The 12,196-nt window shown below is 36.1% G+C and overlaps 1 protein-coding gene across 2 annotated transcripts in view; it reads left to right on the top strand.

Annotated features, from left to right (window-relative positions):
- Rictor (RPTOR independent companion of MTOR complex 2) overlaps positions 1 to 12,196 on the top strand; it is a 96,591-nt gene that overhangs the window by 67,386 nt on the left and 17,009 nt on the right. Inside the window, exons 23-32 of one of the 2 annotated variants that reach the window (XM_042690639.1) lie at positions 278 to 442; positions 603 to 679; positions 1,118 to 1,196; positions 2,250 to 2,359; positions 2,738 to 2,825; positions 5,029 to 5,121; positions 6,407 to 6,513; positions 7,673 to 7,902; positions 9,966 to 10,974; positions 11,357 to 11,428. In XM_042690639.1, the coding sequence (XP_042546573.1) occupies positions 278 to 442; positions 603 to 679; positions 1,118 to 1,196; positions 2,250 to 2,359; positions 2,738 to 2,825; positions 5,029 to 5,121; positions 6,407 to 6,513; positions 7,673 to 7,902; positions 9,966 to 10,974; positions 11,357 to 11,428 (2,030 nt within the window). The remainder of the gene's footprint in view (positions 1 to 277; positions 443 to 602; positions 680 to 1,117; positions 1,197 to 2,249; positions 2,360 to 2,737; positions 2,826 to 5,028; positions 5,122 to 6,406; positions 6,514 to 7,672; positions 7,903 to 9,965; positions 10,975 to 11,356; positions 11,429 to 12,196) is intronic. The other variant, XM_042690640.1, reaches the window with a different exon arrangement.

Here is a 12,196-nt window from a genome sequence, read left to right as displayed (position 1 = left end):
GATGGAGTTTGTCTATCTTTTGTCTGGACTATGAACTAGAGTACCCTAATCTCTGCCTCCCACGTAGCTGAAATCATAGGAAAAAGCTACTGTGCCCATCCAGTGCGCAAATTTTTTTAGGAACAGAATGAAACGGCTTCATAAAAAGGGATATTTATATTAAGTACTAAACTATCACTTTTACCCTTTCTGTTTTTTCCAAAGACTTGCCAAAAAAAAATTAAATAGGCTAATCATAGTGAAGTTACTTTTTTCTAATGTTCATTTACGTTTATAGGCTTGTAGGCTGTATGCAACAAAACATTTAAGAGTATTATTGAGAGCTAATGTTGAGTTCTTCAATAATTGGGGAATTGAGTTACTCGTGACTCAGCTACATGATAAGAACAAAACAATTTCCTCTGAAGCTTTGGATATCCTTGATGAAGCTTGTGAAGACAAGGTAAAGTTTCAAGTTTTTTAGTTTTTTTTTATAGTGAAATACTTACACTACATTTCTGTTAAGATATTAAATTGACAGGAAAGTATAATTATATAACATCAATGTTTTGGAAAAGGTACTAGATGCAGTTATTAATTTGTTTAATATTCACCTATTTTAGGCCAATCTTCATGCTCTTATTCAGATGAAGCCAGCTTTGTCCCACCTTGGAGATAAGGGTTTACTTCTCCTCTTGAGGTAAACTTTAAGTAAATTCTCCTGTGATTGTATTTTCTGTTACATTTTTTCTGATAGTATAACATTAAAGCTAGATTACAATGCAAACTGGAAGCATTCTGAAAGAATTTTACCATGTAACTTCAGGTACAAATCTATTGTACAAAATTTAATAATCTTCTGTTCACTGGTTTCCTTAATAGGTGCATGTGTGTATGTCTGATTAACATTTCTTTGTTTTACGCTATATTCTTTACTTCAACTAGTTAGGTTCATATGTTTTTGTGAAAATGTATCTTCAGTTGAAATTTTAGTGATAGTTGAATGTTTTGTTTTGGAGGGAAACTGTTCCTAAAGTCTTCACTTTTACATATGTCACCCATGTATTTTGAGTTATTTTATCTCTTCATACATTTCTTGTCATTCTTAATATTAAATTGTAGGTGTTTTAATTTGCAGATTTCTCTCCATTCCAAAAGGGTTTTCCTACCTGAATGAAAGGGGTTATGTAGCAAAACAACTGGAAAAGTGGCACAAGGTAAATTCTAATTGAATAAGTTTTAATTTATAATGTCTTCATGGGGAAACATAGTTACAGTGTTTTTTTTTTTGTGTGTGTGTGTCACCTATGTTTTAAAACTACTGAATTTAAATATGTATCTATCAATATGAAATAAAATCTTAAATTCTATGTAATTCCCTACATATTAATACTTGGTCCATTTTAAAGCTGCAGTATTTATTTTACAGTGAACTTGATTTTGTGTAAATTCTATTGAAATTTTACTTTAACCCCAATTGATTTTAATATTTTAATTATATGTTTTGTTGACACTCTTAACCATAATTACTGATCCTTTATAAGATTATAATTTCACACAGGTCTTTTGATGCAAGAACAAAGATCAAAGCAGTTCTATTTAAACAGATATATTCCTGCAGTTAAGCTTTATCTAAGGATGCTACTTTACATAAACCTGAAAGTTAACACTTGAAGGCATACATCTGTGTAGATCATTGAAACTTTAGGCCTGTGAAGAAAGCTATATTCCAGTATAGCTAAGACTAGAATAAAAATGGATGACAAAGCAAATAATGTATAATAGACCTACTTTGTAGAGGATTTGTAAGACCCATAGTATGATGCTAAAAGATTCAGTTAATTTCCTTTTTATAAGAGTCTCATATAAAGAAATTAATTTTTTTATTATCTTTAAGTAGTTGTACAGAGGAGGTACCACATAACAAAGCAGTATAACTACAGTGTATCCTGAATCAGTGTCACCCCTTTCAACATTCTTACTCCTAGGGAAGGGGGTGAAAGACTTTGAAGAAGATGAAATAAAAATTTTTACTTAATTAATTGGGCCTAAAATGTTAATAAAAGGGAGATATATCCAGACTATCATATCATTGCTTCTGAATATAGTGGAATATTTGCATTCATAAAATTTCTTTATATTTTCCAAAATTTATTTCTGAACATGTTCTCTTCATTTTTTCCATATTTATACTTCTAAGGGTTGGGAAGTCTTGGCATAAATTTGATGAATGCATGACACTGTATAACCAAAGAAATATTATTTTCTAGGAATATAATTCCAAATATGTTGACTTAATTGAGGAACAACTTAATGAAGCACTTACTACTTATCGGAAGCCTATTGATGGTGATAACTATGTCCGTCGCAGTAACCAAAGGTATAGTCCAGTTAATGGAAGAAATATTTAATAATCTTCTATATTCTCTTTTATCTACTAACACAGCAAAAATCTTTACATAGCATTGATTGCTCAGAAATTTCATTGGCATACATACATGCTGAATACACTTACTAAAACAGAATTTAGGTGTATCTGTGTTTTCTCACCTTGGCTTACTATTCTAGCCTCAGCTTTTCTACTAGTACTTTGAAACTTGATAAACTATCATCTTTCCAGAAAAGTCTGCATGCCTTCTTACCTCCATTTTTTTTTAATGTTGGGAAATGTATAATTTCATTTATTTAATACATTAATAGCTATTTGTTTAAATTAGTACGTTTATTTAATTAGATCTTTGTTACTTTATTATACCAGATTACAGCGTCCTCATGTTTACCTTCCTGTACATCTTTATGGACAACTGGTACACCACAAAACTGGCTGCCATTTATTGGAAGTACAGGTAATCATCGTTCTCTTATTTTAAATCCTGATGGTAATTCACAACGTTAATGTTGTTAAATATATATTTGCAGAAACTTATCATACACTATAAACTCAGTGGCATAGTTTGTTTTTTTTCGTTTGACAGCATTGATGATTTTGAGCTCAGATTCCTATACTTGCCAGTGAGGCTTATCTACCACTTAAGACACACCCCTAGCCCATTTTGATGCTTTTCATTAGTTTTCAAATAGGGCCTCTCATTTTTGCCTGAAGTTGGCCTTTGACTATGATCCTTTGACTTATACTTTCCCACAGCTAAGATTATAATGTGTCCTACCATGCTTAGCTTTTTTGTTGAGATGGGGTCTCATTAACTTTTTTACTATAACTGGCCTTGATCCATGATCCTTCTGGCTTCCACCTTCCATAATTACTTTAAATTCAGCTATCATATAGTTGACTTAAGTATTCTGTTTGTAATCTTCAGACATTATTACTTGTTTATTGTATTTTCCTGACTTGTGTGAGACCTTTTTGAATAATTAGATTTTTTTGTAGAGTAAGCAACCCAGTAAAAATCTGAGTTCTTTCCTTTACAGTTTGTTGTAAAAATTAAAATCTCCATACATACTGAGAAACTTAATTTGTTTCCTTCTTTCATTGGATAATTAAACTAAACCTAGTATAGCTTTTGTCATCCCCAGGAAACAACAAAATGAAACTTGTATGCTATTCTGAATTTCATAGATTACCTCTGCCCCCGCTTCCTTCCCCCTGCAAAGCAGTAGTGCTATACCACTTAAGCTATGCCCCTAGCTCTCATATACTTTATGAAATGTAAAGGACATAGACATGCAGTTGTTCATTGAATAAAATATGCACATAAAATAGGTACATTTAAATTCTGACTCAGGTTTTCTTTCTTTATTTTTTTTTTGGTCAGTTGTGGGGCTTGAACTTGGCCTGGGAGCTGTCACTTAGCTCTTCAGTGCCACTTTTCTTGTGTTTTATTGGAGATAAGAGTCTCACGGACTTTCCTGCCCAGGCTGGCTTTGAACCATAATCCTCAGATCTTAGCCTCCTGAGTAGCTAGTATTACAGGCGTGAGCCATCAGTGCCCAGCTCAGTTTTTCTTTTAGGTCGGTGTTTTAGTAAATATAACCTATGTCTAATTCAAGAAATAAATATTTAGGGTATGGGTCAAGTATCCAAGCACCTACTTAGTAATTGAAGGTCTGAGTTTAGCCCCCTCAATACTGCCAGAAGCAAAACATAAAAATAATTATAGAAATGATGTGTGTGTATAATATTTATCTAGCAATTTAGTCCTGTTTTGGTTTCTGTTTGTTTGAGACTGACAGGTCTTTCTGTGTAACAGCTTACCTACCCCTAACTGCCCTGACATGGCCTGTCTCTATTTACGTCACAATTAATCACAGGAGCCCAGAATTTTGGTTTTTTTTTTGGGGGGGGGGGGGGTTGGTTATAGGGCCAGAACTCTGGGCCTGGGTGCCGTCCCTTAGATCTACCACTAGAGCCACGACGCCACTTCTGCTTATGTGGTGCTGAGGAATTGAACCTAGGGCTTTATGCATGCAAGGCAAGCACTCTACCACTAAGCCACCTTCTCAGCCCAGGAGCCCAGAGTTTTGCATAAATATTCTTTGTAGCTTCATGTAACGTGTTCTTTCGTTACGTCTGTGAAGACTGTCAAGGACATAAAATGAATCCAAATTTAAATGAATTTCTCAGTGTCACTACTGAGCAATTCAGTCATACTGTTGTACTGTGTTGAAGTCCAAAATCCTGGCCATTTAGCTCAGTTGGTTAGAGCATAGTGCTAAATCCAAGTATTATTTTCTATTTACTTTGAACACTAAGTACCTTGTCTAGCACTTTATGGTTAATTATTAAATGATGCAAACTTTATGAGTCTGGTGCTATTATTATCCCTACTAGGGAAATTAGGTTAGCTACCTTTGGGGAAAGTTAAATAGCTTTTTCAAGACCAGACTTAGTATTAATGATAAATCTGTAACATGAGCTTGAACCTATACACGAACAATATGGGCTTCTAAGAAATTTTACATATTTTCTGTAGAAGTTTAAATATGTAAAAATGCCTAAAAGTAAATCTTAAACAGGTTTAATGATACAGTAAGACAATACATTAAAAGCATAATATATTGTTACTTACATAATTTTTTTTCTTTTGCCAGAATATTGTTACAGAACTCTGTTACAACGTCCGTACACCAGATTTGGATAAATGGGAAGAAATTAAAAAACTGAAAGCTTCTCTTTGGGCCTTGGTTTGTAATAAACACTTCTGTAATATCTTCACAATTTTTAGATTTTTTTCATGTTTATCTGTAAATATTAAATACTAATATTTTTGGAAGTTGTTAGAGTAATATTCTAAGACCCAAGATTGTTCCTGCCACCTCAATTTTTTTTTTTTGGGGGGTCCAGTCATGGGCCCTGAACTCTGGGCCTGGACGCTGTCCCTCAGCTCTTCAGCTCATGGCTAGCGCTCTATACTTGAGCCACAGCGCCACTTTCTGGGTTTTTTCTTTTTGCTTATGTGGTGCTAAGGAATCGAACCCAGGGCCTCATGCATGCAAGGCAAGCGCTCTACCACTGAGCCACCTTCCCAGCCCCTCAAATGTTTTTTTTTTTTTTTTGGTCTGGGCATGGAGCCTGAACTCTGGGCCTGGGCGATGTCCCTCAGCTCTTTAGCCCAAGGCTAGTGCTCTACCACTTGAGCCATAGCACCACTTCCCGCTTTTTTCTTATGTGCTACTGAGGAATCGAACCCAGGGCTCATGCATGCAAGGCAAGAGCTCTACCACTGAGCCACCTTCCCAGCCCCCCTCAAATGTTTTTATGCTAAAGAAATATTGTTACTGTTGAGGGGTTTTTTTTCCCTTTTTTTTTTTTTGGTTGGTCATGGGGCTTGAACTCTGGGCTTGGGTGCTGTCCCTCAGCTCTTCAGCTCAAGGCTAGCGCTCTACCACTTGAGCCACAGCATCACTTCCAATTTTCTGGTGAATTGGATGTAAGAGTCTCACAGGCATTCCTGCCCGGGCTGACTTTGAGCCATGATCCTCAAATCTCAGCCTCCTGAGTAGCTATGATTCCAGGCATGAGCCACTGGCACCCAGCATTACTGTTGGTTTTACGGCTTTTGTTTTCTTGCTGAAACAAGTAAGAACATTAACTTCTAACATTTTTGAGATTTTTTTTTTTTTTTTTTGGTGCTGGTCCTGGGTCTTGAACTAAGGGCCTGGTCCTGTACCTGCACTTTTTTGTTCAAGACTAGTACTTTACCAGTTGAGCCACAGCTCCACTTCTGCCATTTTTGGTAAGTAGTTGGAGCTAAGAGTCTCAGTCTTCATTCACATGCACAGGTTGGCTTTAAACCTCAACCCTAAGATCTCAGCCTCCTGAGTAGTTAGGGTTATCTACATGACCCACTAGTTACCTGGCCTTAAGATATTTTTTTTCTTTCCTAGATGTTTTTAAATTTCATTCTTGGTAGCTTTTCAGATCTCTTAAGAGCCCCTCTTGTAATTTTTATATATGTTCTTCTTTCAGGGAAACATTGGTTCATCAAATTGGGGTCTCAATTTGCTACAGGAAGAAAATGTGATTCCAGATATACTAAAACTTGCAAAACAATGTGAAGTTCTTTCCATCAGAGGGTATGTCATTTACCCCAGAAGTACTTCTAATGCATATGTTATTCACAAGTAGCTTTAAGGCAAAAGTATTATGTGATTCATAACTCTTAATTAAGTATAAATTCTAAGTATATAAGAATTTAAAATGTATTAAGTATGTTAATGAACTCTTTGTATAATATTTTTACATTATTCTGTCCTGTGTTTTATGGGGGTACTAGGTCTTGAACTCAGGACCTGAACCTTTGTAGTCTAGCGTGATACCTATGCCTCCAAGCCATGTTTTTTACTGGTTATTTTTAGAATAGTATCTCAGGGCCTGAGTTGGCATCCACCTACTTTTAGGCTTCCTGTCATCTCTAGGGTCACAGGCACTTGCCAGCATGTCCAGCTTGCCTTCTGTGGAGGTAGAGTCTTGTGGACATTTTCTGCTCCAAGCTGGACTGCAACCAAAATCCTCCCAAGCTTGGCATAATAGATGCATGCCACTGCACCCAGCTACGGCTTGAGGAGGGTTTCACGCTTTTCACCTTGGCTGACTTCAATCTATAATTCTATTTTTCAGCCTTTCAAGTAGCTAGGATTGCAACTGTGAGCCACAGCATCCAGCCATAATTCTGTTATTATGTAGAAATTAATCTTTTAGATTAGTTCAGTAATTTTTAGATAATAGTTTAGTAATTTAATCCATGTATTGTAGCTTTTTACTATCTTTTTTTTTTTTTTGGCCAGTTGTGGGTCTTGGACTCTGGGCCTATGCGCTGTTCCTGAGCTCTTTTGCTCAAGGCTAGCACCCTTCCACTTGAGCCACAGCGCCACTTCCCGCTTTTTCTGTGATTAACTGGAAATAAGAGTCTCATGGATTTTCCTGGGCTTGCTTTGAACTATGATCCTCAGATCTCAGCATCCTAAGTGTCTAGGATTACAGGCATGAGCCACCAGAGCCCAGCCAAAGGCTAAGATTTGCTGAGGTCATATTGTATTCATTTTGTGGTAATTATTATTTTATTAGAACAATTGGCATGATTTTTATTGTTCCTAATTTATTTCTAAATGGAATTGCTTTTTACAAAGTAAATACTTTTAATGGCTTTAAAAATAACCAAGTGTACATATAGCAGTTAGTTATTTTATGGTTGCTTTAAGAAATGTCATGTAATTTTACATTGTTTATATACAGGACCTGTGTATATGTACTTGGACTCATAGCTAAAACCAAACAAGGTTGTGATATTTTAAAATGTCACAACTGGGATGCTGTGAGACATAGTCGCAAACATCTGTGGCCAGTGGTTCCAGATGATGTGGACCAACTCTGTAATGAACTCTCATCCATCCCCAGCACTCTGAGTTTGAACTCAGAGTCAACCAGCTCTAGACATAATAGTGAAAGTGAATCGGCACCATCAAGTGAGTATTGGGATAGGTTCACATACAGTTAGCCATTGTAGGCAGGTTTATTTTGACTTCAGAACCTAATTATTTGTTCTGTTTTACTCATGTATGTTTGTAATTCATGATATATTCCATTATTGGTTATAAATCTAAAGTACTTATTTGGCAGTAATAGCTTCTTGGAGGAAGCATATCTTCACAATACCAAGTATAGCCACCAGCATATAGTTAGTGTTCTCACCCCATGCTTTCTAAAAGAGATCTAACAAGTACTTACTTGTCTACTTTCTTAATTTACATAATATTTTTACTCATTTTTCAGATGTGGAAATTGTTTAACAAAAATATATTTGCTACGAGATTTTTTTATATCTTTAGTTTTGAGTATAGCAATAGGTTCCTCCCCCTCCCCCCCCAATGGGGCTTGAACTGAGGGCCTGGGCTGAGGGCCTAGGCTCTGTCACTGAACTTTCTTTACTCAAGACACTGCTCTCTCTACCACTTAAGCCACAGCTCCACTTCTTTTGGTGGTTAATTGGGGATAAGAGTCTTAAACAAACTTTCCTGCCCAGGCTGGCTATGAATAGTGGTCCTCAGATCTCCTGAGTATCCAGTATTATGAGTGTGAGGCACAGGCACATTGCTAGCAATAGATTTTAGAACAGTGGAGGAGTCAAAGGTATAGGTTGGTGGTAGAGCACTTACCTGTCATGTGTAAGACTATGGGCTCAATTTCTAAAATCAGAGAAGTAAAATACTGGAATTTTGAAACAAATTATATGTAAAATAGTTTGTGATCATAAGCCTTTGCTAAGTTATTATCAGATGTACTAAATTTAAGACCTGATTCTTCTGTTAAGAACATAATGCAAACTGAGTGGAACACTTCTATACTACTTGCATGAGAATCTGGAGTTCAGTGTTAGCCTGGACTACATAATGAGACACCATTTCAAAAAAAAGTAGATTGTACCAATATATCTAATATGTCAACAAATCTCAGCATATCTAAGAAGCTTTGAATTATAAAGTGCTGCCTATTAAAATTCTGCATACCTCTGACAAAATATACCTTGACTTTAGTCTTTAGAGAGATTCAGAGTGACCATAACAAAGTACATTTCAGAACTGATGAACACATTACAATATGCAAATTCATTTAGAATTTTTCTTTGCTTTCGTTTGAAATACATGAAGTAGTGTATAAGTATTTACCATAAAAGATAAAAGTACATAAAATCCTATACATGCTGAATGTCCTATTAAAGTTGGGCACTTAGTATCTGTGACAGAATGGAGAATGGACATAAGTAGTCGAAAAATAATTTTTTAATGTTGTGAATTAGTTTTCCTTGTTCCTCTAATCCCTGGGGAACCCAAGACTCAACTCCATACGAACATCCACAGATGTTCTTTAAAGTGACATCATATTTGCAGTTAGAGTTATACTTGATTGCTTAAGGAATAAGGAAAAGTTAAAAGATTGAGAAATCGTTCTCTTTTTTAAAATTTGTTAACTTTTTTTGAGTACTGGAATTTGAATTCAAGGCCTCATGCTTGAAAACTAGATGCTGTATCACCTAAGTCACACTCTTAGTCCTTGTTTGCTTAAGTTAATTTTTTAGATAGAGTCTTGTTTTTGTCCAGAGTTGGTCTCAGCTATTAATCTTCCCAGTCTCTGCCTCCTGAGTAGACAAGATCTCAGCTTAGTACAAATTTCTAGCTGGAATTCAGTTGTTACTGCTTTTGTGATATAAACTACCAAGAGTTTGTATCAACCAAGTAAGCATATATACTTGAGTCTCCGTTTTCCCTGTAAATTCATCTTGAATATTTGGAAAATTAAAGGTAATTTTATATAAACTATACTTTGGAAGTAAGATGAGATTTTCTAGTGTCACACTCTTACCAGGGAACACTTTTATGTGGTTCCATAATTTAACCCTTTAGCTTTTAATTTTTCTCCCAGATGACTCTTTGAAACACATTTTTTAAAAACATTTTTACTGAAATGGATGTCATTAATAGTTGTCATGAATTTCTTTATATGCTTTAACTAATAAACCCATCTGTCATAGGTATGTTCATAATGGAAGATGACCGATTCGGCAGCAGCTCTACTAGTACATTTTTCCTTGACATCAATGAAGATGCAGAGCCAGCATTTTTTGACAGACCTGGACCCCTAAAGGATAAAAATTCATTTCCTTTCTTCGCTTCTAGTAAGCTTGTGAAGAATCGGATCTTAAATTCACTTACTTTGCCTAATAAAAAACATCGTAGTAGCAGTGATCCAAAAGGAGGAAAACTGTCATCTGAAAATAAGACAAGCAACAGGCGGATTAGAACACTTACAGAGCCCAGTGTTGACTTCAATCACAGTGATGATTTCACACCTATCTCCACAGTACAGAAAACATTGCAATTAGAAACTTCATTTGTTGGAAATAAGCACACTGAAGACACTGGTAGTACTCCAAGCATTGGAGAGAATGACTTAAAATTCACCAAGAGTTTTGGTGCAGAGAATCACAGAGAAAACACAAGCCGAGAAAGGTTAGTTGTAGAAAGTTCAACAAGCTCACACATGAAGATACGTAGCCAAAGTTTTAATACAGATACTACAACAAGTGGCATAAGTTCAATGAGTTCAAGTCCTTCTCGAGAGACAGTAGGTGTAGATGGAACAACTATGGATACAGACTGTGGAAGTATGAGTACTGTGGTAAGTACTAAAACTGTTAAGACAAGCCACTACTTGACACCACAGTCTAACCATCTGTCTCTCTCCAAATCAAACTCAGTGTCCCTGGTGCCTCCAGGTTCTTCACATACACTTCCTAGAAGAGCACAGTCCCTTAAAGCACCCTCTATTGCAACGATTAAAAGTCTAGCTGATTGTAACTTTAGTTATACAAGTTCTAGAGATGCCTTTGGCTATGCTACGTTGAAAAGATTACAGCAGCAGAGAATGCACCCATCTTTATCTCACTCTGAAGCTTTGGCATCTCCAGCAAAAGATGTGCTGTTTACTGATACTATCACCATGAAGGCCAACAGTTTTGAGTCCAGATTAACACCAAACAGGTGAGCAAAAACGCTTTAAAATGAACAGTAATCATTGTATTTTAACAGACTTAAATGTAAAACATGAGTCAGGTTTAACACTGCAAAAGAACTGACCTAGAACTGGGGGGTATAGCTTGGAATAGAGCATCTGCCTATTAAACCTGTTAGGTCCTAAGGTCACACTCCAGTACTGCCAAAACAATAAAATAAAAACTGACCTATTATGATTGGTTACTATGGTAGGCTGTTAGCTCCTTGTTACCCGATATGATTTGAAATGGATTCTTGCAGCTGCGAGGGGGGAAAATAAAACTCCATTAGACCTTAAAAATAAACACTTGCTTTTCAAGGACACAAAAAGTCACAGAGCTTTTTTTTATTTATTTCTCGCTTCTGCAAGGATCGATTTTAAAAAGAAGCATGTCGGGGGAATCAGGAGCTTAAGACCTACAATAACAAACAACCTTTTCAGGTAGGTCAATTTAAGGCTCCAAAAGTTGACCTCTTTTTTTTCTTTTTAAATAACTGAAATTTTCAGTTAAATTATTTTAGCTTTCAGTACCTCAGATTATTAACTAGGGACCTATAAACACTAAATGAATTAACTGTTTGGTCCTCAGGACTCAGCAGAGACTTCTGAAGAACACTTTAATTTTTATCAAACTGTTCAGAGAGAACAGTTTGTTTTACCTTGAAAAGAGATACACTATAAGGCCCAGCATCAGTGACTCACGCATGTAATCCTAGCTATTTGGGAGGCTGAGATTAGGATAGTGGTTTGAAGCCGGCAGGAAAGTCTGTGAAACTCTTAACTTCCAATTAACCACTGAAATGCCAAATGTGGAGGTGTAGCTCAAACTCTGAGTGCAAGCCCTAGGATACACACACACACACATCTCTTGTTGTTTGTTAGGACAAACTTCCCTTAGTTTTTAAATTACTTGTATTTGTTTGAATATATTATTACATGTTAGATATTTATAATAATGTCTGACACATAGGGAGTACTCTATAAAAATTAATAATAGCTGGGTATTGGTGCCTCACACCTGTAATTCTAGCTACTCAGGAGGCTGAGATGTGTGTATTGCACTCCAAAGCCAGCTCAGGCAGGAAAGTCTGAGATTCTTATCTCCAAGTAAGAAGTAGAGCTGTGACTCAAGTGATGGAACACCAGTTTTGAGCAGAAAAAGCTAAGGTACAACGCCCAGGCCCTGAGTTCGCGCCCCATTGCTGGCAC

Source organism: Dipodomys spectabilis, unplaced genomic scaffold (assembly GCF_019054845.1).
Source record: "Dipodomys spectabilis isolate Male_0828 unplaced genomic scaffold, ASM1905484v1 ptg000138l, whole genome shotgun sequence".
Taxonomy (NCBI): Eukaryota; Metazoa; Chordata; class Mammalia; order Rodentia; family Heteromyidae; genus Dipodomys; species Dipodomys spectabilis.
This window is presented reverse-complemented; position numbering and strand designations above follow the sequence as displayed.